Here is a 23,379-nt window from a genome sequence, read left to right on the forward strand (position 1 = left end):
TGTATTTTTATCTGAAGGGATACATTTTTATTGCATTTTTCTCCTACTAGAAACCCAACTACTCTTTTTTTACATTAAAAATTTACATTTAATTTAAGAAGTTTAGAAAAAAGTAGTGAAAAATGAGTCAATTTTAAACATGTGGGCATGCTGAAGTTGCATAACTGCTTACCTAAAAAGTAGAGGTGAAAATAAGTGCTAATGTTACATGTGCTATGGCTCCGAATATAACTTTGCAGACTCATGATTCAGGCAAATTACCTATATTTACAAATGCATATCACTGTGTATAATACTCAGGTCTTAAACAGAAAGCCATGCATTTCAAGGCAATTCAAAAGGACAAGTATCATTATATCAGCTTCACATGTAAAGAAAGGAAAGCTTGGACTGGGGATGGCTAGAAACTACCTTACATCCCTGCAGCTGTCTACAAGTGGGGCAGCTAACCCATGCTATCCAAACTCTCCTTATAGAGAATGGAGAAAAATACACAACATCTGCATATCTCTTTCCACTGACTCCCCACATTTGGTCTCCCCAGTCTCAGAATAGCTTAGTCTCTACTCAGTCATGCTACCAATAAAAACCCATCAGTTAGCTATAAGCACAGTGGGGTAACTTCTAGATGGAAGGAACATTTCAGTGCCAGTAGAATACCTGTAAGACCATTGTTCCAATTGACTGCTCAAGCTGTGGCAGCACCCAGCAACTCATTTGTACCCACAGCCACATCCCTCACCCTTCTCCAGTGGTACAACCCTTCTTCTCCCATTGCCCATCTATTAGCAGGCAATTCACAGCAGCTGTTGCCTGACATAGTTTAGCTGGAGATTTGCTACCCCTCCTGCAGTCCTGAGAAAAGGGTTCTGAGCTTTAAAACTCGCCATCTTCTTCCAGTCAAGGTGGCTAGAGATGCCATATGCATAGTCCAGTTTGTGCCTGTTTGTCTGTCCTCTTAGCACATGGGTTTTGCTTTCCTTGAGCTCAGCCTGGGGAAGGTGGGTGAAATCTTGGAGGCCAAAGCTCTCTGAGGCTTTCAAAGGATGCAGGGAAGCTGCACCTGCCGTACTGAGACAGGATCGATGTCCTGCGGGAATGATGAACCAACTGTTCCCATCTCTGCTCCCCAGCTCTGTGTCTCTTGTAACAGCTGTGCAGGCCACATTAGTGACTCCGGTGTGTAGCTCCAGGCTCCAATAATCCCCTTGTATTAGTCATTCAGAACTGTTGCATTTCAAAGAAGCCGTAAAACACACATCAGCTAAACTCTTACTAAAAGTAGGATTATTTAGCTAGGGAAAAACACATGCACTGACATGATATGTATTACTACAGAACAATTTCTTTTTCCTAAGAGCTCAATAGTTGTTTTTAAAGGAAACATGAGGTCAATCCTGGGCCCTTTTAGAGAGATGCAAATCAATAAAAGGTGATTTTTTTAATGCTTTCCTTATAAATGACTGGACGTTATCAAGGTCAAACTTAATCCTGTGCAGAAAGCCAGTGCAAGGGACGTGAATCATTTAGATGTCTCTTAAGCTTTGCTTTGAGAATAAAATGTAGATATTCCTCTGTATTCTCAGGCTTAAAAAAAACCCAAAACCAACCCAAACTGCTGGGTTTTTTTGTAGTAATTTGCCCAGATACTCCGTTGTTCATCGTGTAAGATGCAGTCCTTTGTGTTTTCAAGGACTTCTACTTCTGACTTCCCACACGTGCCGCCCAGCTCCCATGCCAGGGACGGGTCAAGGGTGCTGGGTCCTAGGTAGTAAGAGCACTTCACTGAGTGCACAGCACTGAGAAGTGGCAAACTGCAGCACTGGCTGCAGCAGGGTGCCAGGACCTCTCCCCAGGCTCCACTGATTGGCAGCTCACCACCTCCACAAACCTAGGCTCGCCGAACACGGGAGAGACTGTGGCAGGTATTTTTCTAGGAAAGCACGAAGCAGAAGCTGGCTGCATGAACCCTGCTTGGTGCGTGAAACTCAATAGGTCACTGTTGCCACATCGACCACTCTTAGCAAACGTGCTGCATAAAACTCATCCTATGTTAGAGCTTTCACTAATGATCGCACCAGAGCACCCTAACTGGGGCAGAAGCAACTAGGAAACGTTTTCTACGCCTTGTGGAAAGCCAGCATTTGCAGCCAGAGAACAAACCTCTCCCACATCTAAAAATATCCTATTTCCCTAAAGTAATAATAATAAAAAAGCAGCAGATTTTTATATAAATCTCAGTTTATAAAAATGTCAGTTTAACTAAGGTGTGGCCTACAACAAGAGGCTGATGTGCCTCTCAGGAACATCTGCAGAGCTGAATTTGTTGACAGCAGCCACAGATGAATGCGTGTTTCAGGGCAGAGGACAGCCAGGGCGTAAGTACATGCAGATCCTTGAGAGCCTTCTGGAGCTGGTGAAGTAGGAAGCCAGTCCACAGAGAAATGGAGCTAAATAGGCAAACCAAAATACATTTTGCAAAGATAAAGAAGCAACATTGGTGACAAAAAAAAAAAAAAGGAAGTCAAGGGATTTTTTTTTTTTTCACTTTCATTTTTTCCCCTCCCCTTTCTAAAGGGTGTTTAATGGTCCTGACCGTAAGTTGCAAGGAATAAGAACATTAGTCTTCATTACCTGACAGGGTTTTATCAAATAAAGAGCCCAATATGCTACTGTTATCAGTAAGTGACTTCAGCAGCTAATTAAATTCTCAGTTTCTGAATCCTGCTCATAATGTTTGCTGACAAAGACCAAAACCCCTGTAGTAATTTTTGCTTTTATGTGAGTTGAGGCAGGGAAGGAGGGAATGACAACTAACAAATTGCTGAGGAAAGCAGGCTGGCAATCCACGTCTGACAGTCATCATGCAAACCTCACTTCAGCATGTAAGCATAACAAGGTAGTTCCCCTCCAGATGTAAATCGGTTCTGTGACCTTCACTGACTCCTAGAAGGCTGCCCTGCTTAATGCCAGGTATGAATCCAAACATGTATAGCTCCTGAACCTCCTACATAGGCTATACAACCCTATGCATATGATCCTCCTGTGCATGCTTGCATACATATATATATGTGAGAACTTTCTATACCATACCTAAATACTCAATTTAGAGGGCAACTACATTGATCACAAGTAGGTGGTGTACTTTGAGCCAGTTTAGCAAATTTCAATATGTGAATGCACATATTGAAATGTATTCTCAGTAGATCGTGCAGCATATTCTTAACTCAGGCAGTTCTCAAAGGAAAACAGGCATTTATTTAAAGCTAAACCTGGGCTTAAAATCTTTGCTGGCTTTAAACGGACTAGTGAGTTGTGTTCTCCCAGACAGAGGGGATGTAGTGTTCAGAAATCACCCAATGCTATGTGAGATTTGCTTCCTCAGCTCTCTGAATTTCAGCTGATAGGCAACATCAGCACCAGGCTGGTTCCCACCAGCATATGCTGGAGCTTATGAAAGAGTACAGTTCCCCGTAGCAAGAAGCTGGTGAAGTGTGTCCATGGAGGATGAAGTGTGGTCTTCATACATGGTCACCTCCAGTCTGACGCGTCTGGTTTTCTTCCCCATCTCCCACTCCAGGTAGAAATTTCTCTCTTAGATAGATCATGGGAGTGCTAGACTGCACCTGAAAGCTGCAGTCTAGCTCCTGATCAGTCATTTTAAGGAAGGGTGATTTCAGGGAGTAGATTTTATTTGGGAACCTGAAACCATAAGAATAAAAAACTGAATTGGCCGGAAAGTTTGTTCAGCCAATATAAGCTTTATTATGGAATAGCTTTAAACCTCTAGGCTGAGAGTGAAAGGTTTCAGGTGTAGCTGTGGAAGGTGATTTATGAGTAGATTTATATGTTAATCTGTTAATAAAAAATGTAGCATACTGATAAAATATGTGACAATCAGAACTCAGCTATCAGCCACATATTAAAGACTGCATCTGCTCTAGTAGAGGTTTTGATTATGTTTTTAAATGAGGGAACTGCATTGGCCTAAAAATAAAGAAATAAATGTTTTATCTAGAAATATGTGCCATATAATTCAAAGTTGTATCTGGAATCTGCAAGAAACAAATAATAAACTGCTTTAAGAAAATGACTTCTGGAAAGCGAAGCTTATTCCTGAACATTTCAGAGTGGAGTTCCTGCTAGGCAGCTCAGTGGTACATAAAGATAGGCAAAGTATTCTCACTCAAAAAAATTACTTCCCAAACTGGATTTTAAATTGGATAATAATCTTGACACTCCAAATAGATTGAAGAAATAAATATCTTCAGCAAAGTGGAGCAGCTTCTGAGCACCTAGAGGTTTGTGCTGCATATAGATACCTAGTTTCCTCATGCTTTTGAAAGGATATACCGAAAAATAGTAATGACTCTGGCTCAAGGATGTTTCTGCAAGTAACTCTGAAATACACCACTTTTACCTCTTTTTACTGACAAAAAATCACAACATTTTATAAAGAAGTGCTATAATTCTATTTCATATGCAAGCAAAGACCAGGCAGATAAACTGGGCAGATGATTAACTTTCCCTCAGGAGCCTGTGGGCAGAGCCAGCACTACAAATGCGGGCCCTCCAAGCCCCATCTGGTGCCTATCCAGCAACTCTTGGGGATGTAAGATTTATCTATTATTTGTAAGTAAGTTCTCTGATGAGCGCCAGGGCTTTGTAAACATATTCTGAACCGTTAAAATTTCCCTGTGAAGTACTTTCACCAGGAAAGATTACTTGAGTGACAATTTGTGCTGTAAACTATATTACTCACTACTTCCTGTTGGTTCTGTTTATCATATTTTATTCCACTACACAGAGAAAAAACAAGTTAAACTCTGTCACCTCTCCTCACACTTCTGCACACTTGCAGAGCATGTTTCTCATCAGAACACATAACTGTGACACTACTGAGCCCTAAATAAGTAGAATATAATGCATTTAATGCTCTGCTTGATTTAAACTGCAAAATATGAAACCTGTCCCATTTGTTGCTACATGACATACTGAGGGCTGATAGGCAAGTTTTTTTATTATTAACTATACTTTGTTGATACATAGTGTTGATTTACCAGTGATTATGCCACAGAGAGAAAGTTCACTCCAGGGACTAGCAGGGAGGGAGGTGTGTCTTCAGGAGCAGCTGTGCAGTTTAAGAGCTGCTTCTCTGGAGCAGGGATGTTTCTGATCCTTAGATTGAGGAAAGAATATCTGGAATGAAATCGTCCTCACTGGAAATGTACTGGATGCGTAGCTACCGTTCATTTGCTACAGGACCATACGGAAATGTTTTGTCCCTGTTTTAGGTTTGAAAAAAAAAAATGCCAGTTCCAAAGCTCCAAAACATCAGCAGAAAGAAATTGATTTCAATTAGCTTCAGATCAAGCCTTAAAAGCTGACGCTGTCTAAGCAGGTTGTTGACTTTAAGCTTGGGTTTAAGTCTTATGCCTCCAGTGAGACTGAGAAGTTCATCATTTTTTGCCATAATGACCGGGTAATATTCTCCAAAGTGCCCACATGAATGTAGGTATTCTAAGACTGGAGCAAAATTTCAAAAGAAAGCAAAGGTGTGTCTTTTGTAGCATTTCCCTGTTTTGCAATGCTGCAGTTGTAATTGGAGATCTAGATTCTGGCAGCCCAGGCGATACGGGAGCATGTAGCTCCACAGGCAATCCTACCAAATTCAGGGTTATGACTATGGGGGAACTAACACATCCTGTCTCTGAACTTAGTCCTCACTTAACTTTTTTGTCCTCAAGAAAAAATATTAGATTGTTAATTAAAGCGTATTTTAATCTCAACATTTTTTGTCTTTCTTAACAGATGAAATAACTTATGTCTTCCGACTAGTTTTGCAATAGCTGCACCCATTTATTCTTTCATATTCTGTTAAAATACAGTTTATTTTTAAGAAAGGGAATACACACAGACTCTTGAAGTATTTTTAATACTATTAACTTGATAATAACTGATGAGCATACAAAGGGCTACTTAGAAATTTTTCCACTAAAGATCTTCCATTAAAACAAATAATCGAAATACAAACATTTTTTTAAATTCTAACAGTTTCTATTAAACTTCTCAGATGAGAGCCCAGAAGGAAACCTTGGGGAAATTTTGGGTCAGAAACATAAAGGAAGGAAAAGGAAAAAAGATGCCCCAAACAAACAAGGTCAATTGAGATGAAAGAAATGCACATTCAAATCCTCTCTCTTGATGCTTCAGAAAATAACCTGACCCAGAATATTTGCGTCCCAAGTAACCATGTGTCTATCTCCTATTTCAGATTTTACAAAACCGTCAAAAAGTCTTGTTTCTATCTCAGTGCAAAAAGGTTGGAAGTCTTGGCACCTCAAAAAGGTTGGAAAAATCATTTCCCACTCAGTTCATTCGAGAACTCTAAGTTTAGGTAAAAACAGGGTGAACAGGGGGTAGGCACTGCACTGGGATTTATGAAATGCCTGCCAAGTAACCTGCTTTTAACGCACACCAGAGAATAGCATTCCTTACTAAGAAGTCCTAATCAGCATCGTGCATTTTTAAGAATTTGCTCAAAGGCTTATGTTTTTTAAATGACCCTTACACCTACTCTGTTAATTACAAACTCCCATATAAAACTGACTTTTCTATGGCCTCACTGTGAAAGCTGCAGATTAGGAGCTAACCTTGTTTCAGACCCATGCATAAATTAAACAGCATGTGCTCCAAGTGCACACTGGTTTTAAAATGTGTTCTATAAAATGGCTAGTACTTAGAGCTTACAATGTGTACAAGACAACCATTTGAAGACAGAGATAAAACATGTTGCAGGGATTTTGTTTAAGAGATGCTAAAAGATCTAGGGAACAGTATTCATTTTAAAACCATTCCTTGACTGCTGCAAGAATTTGAATGCTACATGCTGAAGTTTCCAAAATTAACAGGTGCGTTTGTATACCCCACCTGGGGCATCTCAAGATGCTGATTTTCAGAAATTCTTTAACAATTTTGGCAAGAGAGACAGACAAGTAGACAAAATCACAAGTGATCCCAAAATACCCTGGCTTCAATTTCCTTCTGGATATTGACATTCAGGCAGAAGTGTTTCTCACAAAAAAAGTTAACCACCACCACCAAAGTTTCTCATGCAACTGAAACTCATTCGGTGAAAGGATTCTCAAGTCCCCAAATGGAATTTCTGAAACACATTTAAGAAACAAAGAGGGAGGGGGAAAAATCTCAGAGAAGCTGGGACATTTTGTTCTGCAGAGCACGAAACAAGCTTGTTCTGCTTCAGCGTCTGCTCCATTCCACTCTCTAGTTCTCATGTAAAAGCTCAGTGCTACAGTCTTGGAGAAACAATCCCAGCAGAACCAACAGAAAATTCAAAGTGGAGAGGAAACTTCAGCACATGGTAGAGCAGCTGAGTGCTAAGAACGGAAAAAAAACGGGCGCTTCATAACATGGTCCACATCCCAAAATCTACCTCTCTTCCTCCCCTCCTCTGAAATCTCAACTCTTCTATAGGGTAATGCTATCTTTTTACACACCTCTTATCCAATAACTTGCCCATATAATGCTAAATTTTATCTTTTACTCTGCTGCAATTCCAAGACAGTAACTTCCTATTGAAACTATATAGAGTGCCTACATAATTCTCCAGAATGTTCTTTGCTGTGGAGATTACAAAATTAAGTTTGTACTAATGGCAGTCCAACACATATTCAGGAGTAACACCGTAACTTCAGCCTCTGGAACTGAAGACTCCTAAAACATATTTTCAGGAGTCACAATTTCATAAAATGAACCTTGAAGCTGATAGAGAAACCTTGCTCATTTTAATTGATTTTGCATTGAGCTTAAATGAAAGGTCTTCACAGTCATTCAACAGGTAGAAGGAAAAAGTGCAGTCTTTTAAAGTCTGAGAGATGAAAACCTTTCTAAAATCAGAGAATAATAACATAGTTAACACTGGGTTTGTGATGCACAATATCCATAAAGGGGATTATAAATCTGAAAAAGAAGAATTTATTCCCATTGGAAAGCAATGAATAAAGTAATGCTGTGATGAAAATCATTATGGCCTGCTCAATGGCAGGAAATACTCACTTTCTGGTTAAAGAACAGACAACTGTCATGGAAAACATGCATCAGGTAGACTGAGCTAGTAAATCTACCCATTACAGAATGAGAGACTCAAGTATTGAATTTACTGTGCTAGCAAGCAGTGGCAAAGGGATATTGGTCCTGAGAGATGCTGTTGCCACCCTTGCTGAAAAGACAATTAACAATCATCTCCCTCACAGGACCACCCTGGCCTCGTCTCCTTTCCATGACAACTGTGCAGCAGAAATGTGTTCTTGCCTTTTTCCCACAGGGACAGGGCAGAGCTGATTGCACAAGAACATCGATTGAAAAACAGCTATAAACTTCACCTAACCCTGCTGTAGAGAGGTATATTCCTCACTCTGCCAAGCTTTGCCCCACACCAGCATATCCGGCTGTTTCTGTGTACCACACTCCTCAGGTTTCTGCCCTCACCTCACGGGAGTACAAATGCAAGGGAGCAGACATCTGTCAACACAATCCTGCACCCTGAAGCAGATGCAGCACCACTGGCAACCTGAAGAGTAAGTCCCATGAGCAGAAATAAATCAGACTACAATATCAAGATGAAAAACTATCCCCAAATCAGGCCTGACAACATCCACTCTATTTACCAGCAAAGAAGAGATACAAACCAACCCGAATTAGCATTGTCATTCCTTCTTAAACTGCTCTCTCACCCCCTGTAGAACTAATGGCAAATTCTTTGCATTTGTCTTGCTTTCAGATCTGATCTTTAAAATGATGCACAGCGAATAGTAGGTGGGAGGGGGTCCCTCTAAGCCACATCATGTGCTTTATGGAGACAAGCCAAGGAGCTACTTAGGCAACCATTAGGTTGGGAAACAATCACTTCCATCATTCCCAACACGTGTGTCAACATAATTCCATGCTCCCTTTGTCATGCAAAAAGTCTTGGCAAAGTGACCGGATATATCCAGAAAGTAGGAGCAAACTAAGCTTATTATGTTAGCCGGAGATCTCACAACATCCTCCAGTGCTATAGAAGGAGACTTCCCATATTTTGCAGTGTAGGAAAGGAACCTCACTGCACTGAAAGGGCCCAAGCGAAGCCCAACTTCAGAAGTGTATAAGGGAGATTATAGTTGGGTTTCGTGGAAAGGATCCCTCGTCTGACAAGCACAAGAGGCTGTGTCAGCAGTGTGATAACAGGCACTGCAGAAGGTATGACACCTCGCATAACTGCAGAGACTTCCCTCTCCTGTGTGCTCGCTGGAAGCATTCCAGCCGTGCTAATATGGTTCTGCAAAAGGGAAACTACTGCCAAATGGGAGTATCAGCTTCTCTAACCCTTTATTGTTGTCATTGCTAACTCTGGACTTTGTTTTCTTTTTAAAGGAAGATTCAGTGCATTTTACAACCCTTAAACATCTTTTCTTATCTCCAGCTATACTTAAAATTCTTACTAACAGCAAAAGGCCTGTGCACATTGTAATGGCTGGCAATACTACTCTAATGGTTTCTTTGCATGGTCAGGTACAAGAAGAAGGCCGTCCAATCTGTCTGAAATATGCTCAATACATCTTTGATGCTCTAGCAACTGTAAAGATGTAAATATCCCAGAGCATAAGCATTTATTTAAAGATAAGCAGCTGGGGCTTTCATTAACAATTTTTGCTGCATCTTTCAATTCCAGGTTCAGTGCTGTGGGAGCAAAGTCCTAATATTGCTGGTGGATATATGCAAGCAATTTTCAGAGTTTAGCTGCTTTGCCTCCATTCTGCCAGCGGTAACATACATTTTTTAACCCATTTTGCCTCCAGAATGCTAGCAAGTCCAACCTTGCTTTTAGTAACACATTCAGAAAACACAGCTCCTCAGCATTCTGTGTTCACAAAGGTCAACAATGGCTAAAAATGAGGATGGACAAGAATAGTAAAAGCTTCTCCTACATATTGCTGACATCTCTAATGAAAGCTGAGGATTTCTGTTGATTGTTGTGTTTAAGCCTGCATCAGTCACACTACATGCTTTGCTCCTTAAGATGCCAGATTTTTTGGTAGATCCTGTTACCACCCAAACACTCAAGAATGAAGAGCAGAGAGTGCTGTCCAAATGGGGAAGTGTAGACGAGCCCTTTCCCCAGCATTATCATTGAAGCAGGAATAAGCATCTAGTTCTGTCTTCTCCCTGCTCCACCACTCTGGGTAAATTTACACAATACAGCCCTCTGAAAATGTACATCAAATATTACAGAACAGTCGTTAGCAAGTCAAATAAAACAAGAGAGTAAAAAGTGAACATACCTGAATAAGAGAAACGTTGTGTAGACTAAGTCTGAAGAGGTAGTTCCTGCATGAACAAGCAGAAAAATTACAAACTGTTAGGCTACTGAAGAAGGATGGGAAAAGTTATAAAAGCAAGTCACAGTTTTTGGTCATTCATTTCTACAAACAACAAGCCTTTCTTGGACTCCTCTCCACAGAATGCAAAAATAGTTATATTCTCCTTGTTCATCAGTGTCTCGTTGAATATCGTAACAAAGCTCTGAGCAGGTCTGGAATAAAACATTCCAGAACCCATAATGAAGAACTACAATGAAATCGAAACAATGCAGGGACAATTTGCAAATCCTCAAAGGTCAAGCTTTAGTTGAAGTCCCGTATGGACTGGACTCATGTTCTTCTCTGCCTTCTGAGAAAACTGGACTTGAACAGAAGCCAGCTGGAGCAAAGTTGACTCCTATAGTACATTCACCCCAAGTTTGTCCTTATGGGTACGCCCATTGAGGACTTTATGGAAAAGGAGAAGAAGAGGACAGATACTTCTCAGCAGAATCTCTCTGCACAGAAAACTAGCAGGGAAATCAAGGCAGTGACTGCAAATACTCCCAATACTCCTGTCGTAGCATCTCCACAGGCAAAGCAAAGGAATTCCTGACAGAAGTCACTGCAGCATGAGATACAACACATCCGCTAAGGCACTGTAACCCTCCCTCTGCATGTTCATATCACATTGCAAATAGGAGGGAACACACATTTGCATAAACATCTATGGATGAGGCTTAGTTAACAGGATTTATCTTACCATTTTGCTTGCTGAGACAATGCAGTTACCAGGAATAAAATGACTTATTAAGCCATACGGACTTGATTGTGTGCTTGAGGGTTTTCGGCATGGCTAACTTCATACTTTTGCATCCCATCTGTCAGGGGCTTAAACAGCTGTGATCCTTTTCCAACATTCCTGTCATGACAATCTCCCAGAGAAGGTACTTTTATATTATACCAGGTGAACTACGTTTTTGGATGTAACTCTATTTAAATAGTAGGAAGTGCAGCTTTGATGACATAGTTTCACCTGCTGTAAGAGTGCCGGTATTCAGACATTCCACTACCTGGTAAAAACGCCAAGTTTCAGTCTTAGGTCACTAAAGTCAGAGAAATTGGTGAAAAGCTCCTATAGTGAGGAAAAGGTCCTAAAGACTCTCCTGAAGAGCCTTGTTTAGGGTCTGTAGCCAGCAGCGCACTCTGCCCAAGCAAATTAAGTAACTCAAACTTCAACATACAAGAGATTCATGTTGGGTGACAATGCTGCAAGGCATGGGCAGTTTTTCCTTCTTCTGTTATCTCTCACTTGTGTATCACCTCACCTAAGTCATAATCAGAGTAGCGTGTATACTCTGACTCAATTTATGAATAAATCAAAAGGTCTCAACTGCTGCTGACTGTCAATAAGGATGGGAACAAGGATGATGGGGAACTTAGGAAGTCAAACTCCTGGTACCAAATCTTCACTTGATGCAGCTGTGATTTGCACCATCCTATTCTGTATTGGGACTGGTTACCCAGAGAAGAATAAGACCCATTAGCAATATCTCAACAAAATATATCAGTAATTATTATATGTCATGTAAGTATACAGAGAAGTACACACACACACAAAACCTCTACCTTCTCTCCTAGTCCTGTCACTGGAGATCCAGCAGTTCTTCTGTACGGTGTCTCAAAGGGCTGCATACTTTCCCAAATAATTTATTATTAACTCTTTAGCACTACAGACTTAAATATTATGTCCTGCAGGTGCAGGCAGCAGACCAGAGGCACTAAGCTAACACACAGCTAAAATTTCAAAATGGAGTGGCTGATCTGACTGTTCCTTTAGAAAAGCACATGGTTACTCTCACCAAAATATTAATGCAACTTCAGGACAGGAGACATCATGGAACAAGCCTTCTCCCGGAGAAGTTAAGCATGTCACTGGTCTCCAATCTTACAACACCCTAAGGAGAAAGGTCTCATAACTAGGGACTTGAAGTTGCTATCCTGTTGTTAAGCATGCTATTTAAATGCATTGATTTTGGAAGTCTTAGAATGCAGATTTGAGCTCTTTGTTTTAGTCTGGTAAAAAGCTGGATAGTTTGAGTAATAAATTTTAATATTAGGGATTTTTTTTCCCTGATATCACTGTACAGCAAATTCAATTAAAATATCCTTAATGGAAAAGATGTATCTAAAGGACACAATTTTTGTTGCACTCAGTCAAAACAGATGCAGACAGGAATAGTGTCCATTTAAAGAAAGCCAGTCTCTGTCCTCGGTGACTGCTGTGTAGTGCCTGGACAAAGCCACTCCTGTGGCTGAGACCTAAACCAAGCAGGAACGTAGCACTAATGTGGAAAGCTCAATGATCTTCCAAAGGCATCATGTTAACCTCAGCTCTCTCTTACCTTGTGTCTTTCTTACAGAAATAGGGCTTCCCTACATTTTTTATCAGCTTGCCTCACCTAGTGTGTGCACAGCCACTGGCAGTTTCTTTTGGTTTGATCCTTCTCATATCTCATCAGTAGTAATATAAACACTGGTAGGCCAACCAGGCTATCAGAGGCACCACCAGACTCCAGTTGACCTGCCCAGCTAGAACTGACTAATCCTTAGTTAATAACATGCTCTTTTAGCCATACTTCTGTAAAACGATACCGGGAGTAAAAGGCCAAAGGGAAAGATCTGCTGAATAAGACAGTGCCATTTTAATGAACTGCATTTTAACTGCAATTTCAGTCCAAGAATGAGCAAGGTTTCTGAATGATGGGCATGGTTTATTGTACCTTGAATTGCCCCATTTGTGTCCTTTTTTCTGCTTGTGTTTGAAGTTATGTCTGTTTAATACCTTGGTGACCTATAATTTAAAGCAGCTGAAAGAGTAGGATTAAGAAATATGAGAGAACACTGAGATCTCTATATGAATGGATGAGGTGTCTTCTTGGTCTACTTTTCTTTTTTTTTTTCCCCTCCCATTTTGTCTTGTAAGTGAACATTGGCTAATTCCTTCCTCTCTTAAATTAAACCCATTTGGACTAGAACAGAAGAGAGATTGCCTGATGCAACCAGATATTCTAATAACTTCCTTTCCTGTATAAAAAGCTGGTGCACAAACTTGGAGGGATAGGACAACCTTCTCACTCACTTTCTGTCCTAATGAAACGTCACTCACTATGGTATTAAAACTCACTATGGTATTAAAACACAAGCTTTGTTTCATCCCAGAGCTGGCTGCATTTCAGCCATCTCCAGAGCAAGCGGCTATGGTCCTCCAAGTACTCTGGGACAAATGGTATTATACACATTAAAAGCTGTCTCAAACTGCTGATTATTATTACTACTTTCTTATTCATGAACATCAGTGCATTTCTGAAAAAGGCCACGTTAAACAGTAATGCCCTGAAGTGTCAGCCAAGACTATGGTTTTGTTGCATTTAGACACAACGTGGGTCGATGGTGGTTCCTCTGGAGCCTGAATCGCAGCAGATGCCTATTTAAACAACCTGCGAGAGTGGTTCCTCTCTCTGTCACCTCTCATTGCACGGGGATATCATCCTCCAGCTCAAATATATGAAGCTAGCTGCTCTAAGACCCTCATGCTCTATACAACCTGGTCTTGAAAAATTTGCTATCTACACATATACAGAAGAGTGAAAAAGATACATTGTTCTCACTGAAATTTGAAGCACAGATTGACCAATTCCATCAATGTCACAGAGTGTATCTATCTGCAGCACAATCAGGAGCTGATCTCTTGGTCCCTTAGTCTATGCCCTGGTTAGAAGAATAACCTGCCCCTGAAGTTGGGGCATCGCTTGTAAACCTGTGCTGAAGTGCCATTTACACTCATGGAAACTGGGTAGATGTTGAATTACTTTCCCAAACTGGGCCCTCTATGCTAGTCTGCATACAAAGAGAGCCAAGCTGCAGTATAAATCCTGTCAATGTAAGTATTTGTTAATTGGCTTCGCAATTTGTATTTGGCTGGCTTGTAAAATGATTAAGTGCTCACCGTGCCTGGTACCACAAAGCATATGTACCAGAACAGCAGGAGAGCAGCTGAGATGTGTTTCAGGAAAGGATGGAAGAATATATCCACTCAAATCTGCTTGCCATGACATTCCCAAGTCAAAGCTGCTTATTAAGTGTTTATTTCATATAGCCAAGTGCACCTTGGATGAACTCTGTAACATGATGCCCATGCACTTGTTCACACATTGCCTGGCCTTGAAACAATTTACAAGGAAGGCAAAGTACTTCGTCTGCGATGCCACTGAGCAACAGAGCTACAAGACAAATTAAACATTTCCAATGGGAAGCCACAAGAGTGCTTGAATAATAGCAGAGACCCTTCCTCTTAGGAGTTCCAAAATTATAAGGGTTGCAACATACATCAGACACTTGTTCAAGACTCTTTTTCAGTGGCTCTTTTCAGGCACTACATCTGTCAGCACTCTGCTGACTGATTAAAAGGTGCTTCCTTCTAATTAAAAGAGAGCATGCTTTACAGTCCTGCTGTGGTAGATCAGGGGGGACATTCCTGCAGTCAATGGACTGAATGGGTGCAAACGAAAGGCTACGGTAGTTTCAGAATCTTTTTTCTATTCAAACGAGTAAGGTTCGTTTATATTTCCCAACTCTGTGCCCCTCCCCACATACCAAACAAGTAAAATTACCCCTCTGTACTTCAGAACAACCCTGCTAGCAAATCAGGAGCCATAAGATCTCCAGTGCTGACCACCACCAGAACCTCTGAGGATTTTGATATGCACACAGAGACCAACAATACACTGCTTTATCTCAGCTGGTCTGTATGACTACAAGACAGGTACACCTGCTTGTGTGTTGCTACTTGCCTGTACCTTATAGTAAGTGTGAGAAGCTTGCCCCTCCCTCATTACAGGGCAGGCTATCTTTGTACAGAGACATTTACCCTGCAAATAGAAAGAAAGCCAATAGAAGCTGATAATAATGTTTGATAATGAAGAAAAAAAAAAAAAGAAAGAAAGAAAAAAGAGTTTAGGAAAAGCTGAAGAGAACTGAGCAAAGAGTTGCTTTTCCTTTGGGGGCTGTTACTGCACTGAAACAGGCATCCAGCACAGACCAGGTGAGGCATGGGAGACTCGCTGGTGGTGATCTGAGAAGGTATTCCATATGCTTGTAGAACAGAATACAACATACCATTTCAGCTGGAAGGCATCTACAACAATCATGTAATCCAGCTGCCTGACCAATTCAGGGCTGCCCAAATGCCTCTTGAACACGTGGGGCATCAACCACCTGTCTAGGAAGCCTGTTAAAGTGTTTGACCATTCTCTCAGTAAAAAAAATGCTTCCTAATGTCCAGTCCAAACCTCCCCTGGGCACAGCTTTGAACCATTCCCATGCATCCTACTACTGGATACCATGGAGAAGAGATCAGGACCTCCCTCTCCACTGCCCCTCCTGAGGTGGGGACTGTGCTGCAATGGGGAGCCAGGTCTGCAAGAAGGACTCACAACTGTCACAGCGTAGATAATAAGAAAAATAATTAACAGAACAAGGTCCTTTGGGTGATACAAAACAAGACACAGAATTATGCATGTGACAAACAGAATGCTCCCTTCTGGCACTCCTGGAAGCCACTGCTAGGAGTGAGCCTTGGGCTAAGAGCCAGCAACTCCTTTCAGCTCTTCCTATCTTTGCTCCTGGAGGCCTTAGATATACTTTATACTTCTTTATACACTACATGACAAACACAGCTTAGCCGTGCTTCATGACTCCCTGGGAGCTGGTTAGTATCATTCTCCCTTAATACTAATGGAGAAAATAAGGCAGAGACAGGTTAAATGACCTTCTCCAAAGTACACAGCAAGTCAGTGATGGAATGGAGATCATACCCCAGGGCTCCTGGCTACCAAATCTCATGCTAGATTAATGCACAGTGCCTCTATGTGGGTCCAGCTGTGGCTGAATTTTTCAGTCGGTTATCTACATTTCTGAACTAGACAACCATTCCAAGAAACCCAGCTCCTGAACGATGATTCTGGCCTTTGCTCTCAGAAGGAGTTAATTACATGCCTGCTCCGCAGTGTAATATAACAATCTGTTTGCAAATGCTACTTCAGTGATTCACTTGAAGGGCCTGGCATACACATGCTGGAGAAAAGGTGGAGAGCCAGCATCTGCCTTACGATCTGGATCCTTATTCACCAGTAATTTTGTTTCTGTTGAAGAAAAACTTGTCTGGTACATCATCCTTCCTTAAAAATCAATAGATATTCCACAGAGAACCATACTAAATGGCATACAGTAATATGATGCAGTTGCTGTATGAGCAATTGCTTTTCCCAAAGCAACATTTCTCAGTGATAAATCCAGCTAGAGCTAGAGTAGCATCCTCTTAGAAGAGGCTCCTTACGCAAGCAGCATATAATTCTGATTAAGCAGCTTCCAAATTAAGCCAGGGTCCCAGCTACTGTTTCTGGATTGCCACTGAGGCCCATTTAGTACTTCTCAGTGGAAACAAGGATGAAAAGCAAATCCTCTGTATTCCAGTCAATGGAGGAAAACTACCATCAGCTTTAATGGCACAGATCTGCTCAGGCTACATACTATATACTCAGGACCAGCTCTAGGAGGAGTCAAAAGAGGTAGATACTTATAGTGGCAGAGCATGCAGGACAATGACAAAGCTAAGGCACCCCTTGGACTACATCAGGATTCAGAAATTTACATGGATGGCAGTTGCCGTGGAAGAGAGATGCAGGAAGGGGATCAGCCCTTGGATTGACAGCCATGTCCCCTCTTAAATCAGCTTGCAAGGGGAGCAGCAAGCTGCCTCTGCTGTCTCTGGCCCTTCTCTTTCCCCAGGGCAGGAAAGGCAAAGCCTCGCTCCAGTGTGATCCCACCTCCCTGGGAGTGACAGTGTTTGCCATGGATCTGAGGTGCCAACTGTTTTCTGGAGGGTAGCCATATGTACACACTTAGAGAACAGGGTGTGGGGTTTTTTTGTAATATTGTTTGAACATACTTATAAAAAGCAGGCCAATTGCAATTTATTTTTTCTTTGTTACATTTCCCTCCCTCTGTTTCACTAGATGAGTTTCTTTAAAGCCTCAGAGATGGAAACTGAGCCAAAATTTCAAAACGTGTGTGGGTTTGTTCCTATTTTCCTGGAAGAGCGAGTCCATCTCTCAGACCATCGCATTTTAGCCCACATGCCACCTCAAGTCTCTCTTGAAACGTGGTTGACAGCTCTTCTCTCCCCCTCTAATCCAACTGGCAGAGTCACAGAGCGCTTAAAGCACCTTGATATGGCCGCGAGCTGCATGGGGACCTTTGGTCTCCTATTTGCTGGTTTTAAACCATGACACCATCACTTTTAGCTGTGCTGTCAGTAAATCATACTGTAAAATTCCTCTTCTTTTGATGCACTGATTATCGTTCAAATATTCCACAGCAGCCTCCCCACCTGCCTACTTAGGCTGATAAACATGCTCAGTTCTGTCAGGCTTTTCTCAAACTCTGGATGAGTTCAGCATGACTTGTATGCAAATACTGACTGAGTTGGCTGGTGAGCTTAAATTATTGCCAACCAATCCCTTCTCTTTGCTGTGGTTTTTATAGTTTTGCAGTGGCACAGAACAGTAGGCTTAGCACCTAAACATCTGGATATAAACTGATATGCAAGTCACTGCGGTGAGCCCTGCAATATAAAACTGACGTATCACCAATTTAACCAGAGCAAGAGAGTATTTTCAGCAACACAAAAGGACACTGCTCTGCAGCCATATCTGTGGTGCTGCAAAACACATCAGGTCCAAGACCCCAAGGCTGTTGCTGAAATATCCTGACCTTGTGTTAGCTTGCACCCCACTCTCTGAAATACAATCTTCAAACTTAATTATTCTCAGTGTGTTACTAGAGCAAGTGAGCCTCTCATGGGTGGCTGCTTTTGTGATAGGGTATCACCAATTTTCATTTATCTGGAATATGAGATATGTTTCCAGTCAGGCCTGCAATTTGCTGTGTGAGGATGCTTCCTATCAGCCTGTGCTGCACTAAGATTGCTTTTCAAACAGCACCGGCTGAGCAGGCGCTGCCCATGATTCAGATGAAAGCCTGGTTCCTCTGATGATGGGCAAATGTGCACAGACTACCACGCCGGTGAGGTCATTTGCAGAGAGGTAGATGGTACTGCCTTGCAGGTGATTTGAAGGACTGTTTTCTCTGCCAGCAAAGATGACAGACCAGAGACTGCTATTGCTTCACCCTCTTCTCCATATACAACACTTGGGGCAAGGCTCTTTGCTCTCCTGCAGCTGCGGTTTCTTCTGCGCACTTGTCCAGTCCAGCAACCTGACAGTGATGCAGCATAACATCTTATTTGATTTATCTATTCTGAGTTAATTAAAATTCAGTTTCTTTGCTTAAGAAAATGCACAAATTTTAGCTAAAAAAACCCACCCAAAACAAACAACCAAAACCATCCACTTTCAACAAGATTTAGACCAGGCTCCAAAGTTCCCAGAATCCTATAATTACAAAAATTGCCCTTCTATCCTTTCCTGTCCCCTCCTCACCATGGGGTAAAAGTCAGGGACAGCACAAATTTGGGGTACAGCAGATTCAGACTCCTTGTAGACCAGCAGAGGAAAGCCGAATCTATAGGTAAGATCCAGAGACATCCCAGTGGGGCTTCACCCCTCCACCCTTATACGAGGCTGAGCTGACCTCACCTGGCAGAGTATCAGAGAGGAAAATCTCCCTTTGAACTATCCCAGGCTCAGTCAGAGAGGTTAAAACCTGCACTTTAAATCGCGCTTTTGTGTGATTTTGTTCCCTGTGTAAAGAAACTGTGCACCCCCAATTATGGCTTTAACTAGCTGCAATGTCTAATCACAGGTTTCTCACCTTCACCATATTCTTCACCATGCAGGTCAAGCAGCTTCTTTGAAAAACATCAATGGCCCTTTGAAAGTTTCTGTTAATTTCAGAGACTGATTCTCCCTTTTATTTCTCACATCACTATGTTATCTGCCCCCCTCCGGACCTCAATAAGAAGACGCAGCTTTAATTAGAGCATTCTTTTGTCTGATAGGAAAAATCACAGTGAGAAAGGATGGTATTTGTTGTTCTAGGTTTCTCTGCAGCGGTGCTTTCAGCTACCCTCCTACAATCTGGATATAATAAAAAAACATTATCATGCTCTTTGCTTGCTCACGTCCTCATTAATACCTCAACTAGCAAGGTAATTTCTGAGCCAAACGTGACTTAGTAGGGGGTAAAGCTGGTGTGAGGCAGTGTGATACTAATGCAAGCCATCAGAAATGGCAGCAACACAGCTCAGTCAATTTGTCTCAGCAAAGTACTGAGTCAAATCTGGTAGTCAGGGATGAATGGCATGTCATTCCTGGCTGATAACAGGACAAGCCTGTGGACTATTTAACCTTTGGCTATGCCCATGTGGTTGCGGCCAATGTTAACTTCTTTGCATGTTAGTCTCTCCACGCTGCATGACAGCTAACTTTTTCAGCCGTGCTGAAGCCCCACAGTCCCAGTGTATGGAACTCACAGACTTTCTAAGCATTTTTAAGACTTACATCTTCTTTGTTGATGCAAGGCTGAGAGCACTTGTTGCTTCCACTACCAGGTGGAAATACAACAGTAAAGGGTCCAAATCTCATGTCTGCCATAGTTTTTCTGTGAGTCCATAGAAAAGCTTTGGCAATGTCCACCTTAGTCGAGTGCAGAGACCTCTGAGGTTGTGCAGACTTTGGCTGATACCTTCAGACAGTGCAGTCTTGCTGTAGGAATAGCTGAGTTAGGTGCAGCACTGCACTGTGCTACCTTTCAGATCTACCATAAACTCATGTCTCAGCATCACAGCCTTTTCACAGGGCAGGATTGCTCTTAATCCCTCTGGGCCTTGGATTCCCATCTTTAGTGTGCAATTGTAAGTGCTTTCCGGCATCACAGAAGCCCGGTGAGGATAAATGTTGGTGAGAGGCTCTGATCATTTGGCAACAAGAAGTATTCTTGACAGAGTTTATACTCAGTGCTGATACTCTAGATTGTGGATCAACTCTGACCCAACTTCTGCCACTGAATTTCCTGATTTTCAAAATGCTTTTTGCCCAGGCAACATAATCTGCAGAGACTTATTCTCTTCAGGGTTCAGTGGCAGTCCAGATCTGGACAGGACTGAAGGTGCCCAAGGGTAAGAGTGATATTTTCCAATCAACACAGGTTTTGAGAGTTTTACTGCAGTGCTCTGGAGCTTTCTGCCAACCAGGCAGAAAAGAGCCTATGTTCAGCCAGAAATCTGCAGGAAACCTGGTCTCTGACAGACTAATCTATCAATCACACACCAGAGACTTTCAATAAACTCAGGGTGCCAAACCTGCTGGTTGAGGGTCCTGGTGTATATTTACAATTGGCCATATTTCTGCAAGCTGCAACTTGAAACAATTCTTTTGGGACATCAGTCACTCCATTCAGTCTTCATCTTCTAAGCTGGCATGATCCAGAGTTGGTTTAATTCTTACACAGCCAGGAGCAATAATAGCCAGGAAGAGCTGCACCCATGCTGCTGTGCTCACCCTCAAACAATCCTTGAAAGTTCATATAGCATCTTCCCTACTCCCAAAATGAGTATCTCCTTTCTTACACCTATGTACTTGGCATTAACAGGCATGTTCAGTTCTAAATCAAGTACAAAAATCACCCACATCAAAGCATCCAGACTTGAATCATCAGCAGTTTAGTAGCTTTACATTTATTGCAAAGAAGTCTGGCAGTCCAGAATGACGCGCATTTTACTTGCCAGTTTTGAGACCCCTGATGCAGCCTTTGCACGCTACCCTCTACCTCCAGGCTCTTCTTGGTAATGACTTTCTGTGACAAGGGCTCCTAAGCTGCAGTTCCCCATGTGACAGCCATGAGAGATGATCCTTTCCCATCTCCTGATGGAGCTGACATCCCTCTTGGCAGGCAGAACTATGAGGACTTCTGGTCATGACACTTTCTGGCTGGTATTCTGCAGTAACACCTCCACTTGCCGGGAATGGCCAACCCTCATAGCCATGCCTCTCACATCCGCAGCCCCAGCAGGCTACTGCCCTGAGCTGACACCCCTGCAGCTTCCTTCTGGGAAAAGTCAAATGTTTCCCTAAGGCTTCCCAACCACTCTCCATGAAACCATTTGTTTGGGTATCATCCTCCTGTTGTCCAAGCTGTTTCCCTTCAGCTTGCTGTCGTGCCAGATTGTCACATGGTGCCTCAACCATCCTCCTTTAAACCTTTTATGTTGTCCTTGCCAGGGACTTCTTGTGAAGCATGCTTTTTGGCTTGACTCCAAGCAGGGTCTTTCATATCATCACTTCTTTACTGGCTCTTGTCTCTGCCCAGTCAGTAATGAGATAGAGAGTCTTGAGGAGAAAGGCTTCTCAAGGAGGTGGGATGTCACAGCTACACTATGTAGCTCCTCCACAAAACCCACCCTCCCCAGGGACTGGGGAGGTGAAATCACTGCCGTGATCATATTTTCAAGTTTTTTCTCAGTAATAATGAGGTCTAGAAAATTGTTTTTCCTCCCATTAAAATAAGCTCAAATAGTAATCACGTGTGTTCAAAAGCTGAGAAAAGCAGCAAATATATCAAAACAATCACTCATTCACAGAAGAAAAACAGTTCATGAAACTACTAACACTACATTTAAAACACAAACAAAACATGCAAACTATGAGTCAAAGTGAAGGTTATGAATTTTTGAAATGTGTGTTTTTATATTTAATGAAATGTGGCTCATAATATGTGTAGTGTGAGATTTACAATGTTCTAAACTATTCATATCCTTACTTGCAAGCGTTTGGATTTTACAAATGATGTGACAAGTAAATACGTTGCTTAGAAACCATGGTGGGCTTTTGAAACTAATTCTTTTGTTTCTGGGATTTTGACTTGGCAGGTGTTTGGTGCATTGGTGTTATCAAACTCCTCTGGTTTGCACTCAGACAGCACCAGTCATTAGGGGAGGGCTCTCAGATAAGTATAAAGCTTAAAAATCTGAGGCTTGTGTTATTCCAGCTCCCTGTCTGCATGGCATGCCCTCAATACCTCTTACAGTTTCAGTCATGCTGTGTCCAATTCCTGAAACCGAAAACACTTGTGAGCCCCAGGATCTTCTTTTCTTCTAGGAAGCATGTTTTGTGAAGCTTTGAAATGCAGGATGAACTAAGCCAAATTGATGCTGTGGTGAGGTCATACTGCTTTTAAATAGAGACAGAAAGAACTTGTCTGAAATAATTTATAACGCTATCATCTGAGAGAATGATGTTAACCAGGAAATTGAGAAGTGGGAGTACTTACAAACTCCACCCCAAGACAACCTCCTTCCATAACCCCAGAATAGCTGGTGTTACTACTAATATGATCTACAGTAGCACATTCAAACATGGTTAACATTTAAATTTAGGTTTCATAAATTACACCCTGTAGAGATGGATAGAGACAGCTCCTATCTCTTTGAGGTATTGTTTCATTTGCAAATTCAAGCAGATGGTGCATGAGCAACTAATGACTCAAAAAATCACCCCTAAAAATAGTCCAGAACAAGGTGTGGATTTATCAAGGAAGGAGGGAACAGATAAGGCTTCACTTCCCTGTCCCATTTCTCTGGCACGGCTCCAGAAGCTCAGTGCACCCAGAGCTGTGCAGTGCCAAGGACCCCATCCACACCCCCATATTCCCTCACACAGGGTGGAAATGAGACGGTGAAGAGGGAAAGGGCTCAGCACTCCCCACTTCCCCCATACCAAGCCTGTATCCAACCCAAAACCAAACCACCCTGGGAAATTATATTGTCCATTAACTCTATCAAAAATTGCTCAGCAATGCTGTGTAGCACCGCCGAAACTTTCAGTCTCCCAGTCAGGTGGGTAGTGCTTCATGAAAACTGACTTTTCCAAGCAAATTCTATAAATACTTGTTACTGCATCCTCATAAGGCAATACACTGCAACATATTGCACTTCCAGCAGGAA

General features: G+C 42.0%; 1 protein-coding gene across 1 annotated transcript in view; it reads right to left on the reverse strand.

Moving 5' to 3' along the window:
* SEMA5B (sema domain, seven thrombospondin repeats (type 1 and type 1-like), transmembrane domain (TM) and short cytoplasmic domain, (semaphorin) 5B) overlaps nucleotides 1-23,379 on the reverse strand; it is a gene marked incomplete at its 3' end in the record, with an annotated part of 103,930 nt that overhangs the window by 63,985 nt on the left and 16,566 nt on the right. The window contains exon 3 of the mRNA XM_010017361.1: nucleotides 10,341-10,386. Within this exon, the coding sequence (XP_010015663.1) occupies nucleotides 10,341-10,386 (46 nt within the window). The remainder of the gene's footprint in view (nucleotides 1-10,340; nucleotides 10,387-23,379) is intronic.

This window comes from Nestor notabilis, unplaced genomic scaffold (genome assembly GCF_000696875.1).
Source record: "Nestor notabilis isolate BGI_N333 unplaced genomic scaffold, ASM69687v1 scaffold15816, whole genome shotgun sequence".
NCBI classification, from domain to species: Eukaryota; Metazoa; Chordata; class Aves; order Psittaciformes; family Psittacidae; genus Nestor; species Nestor notabilis.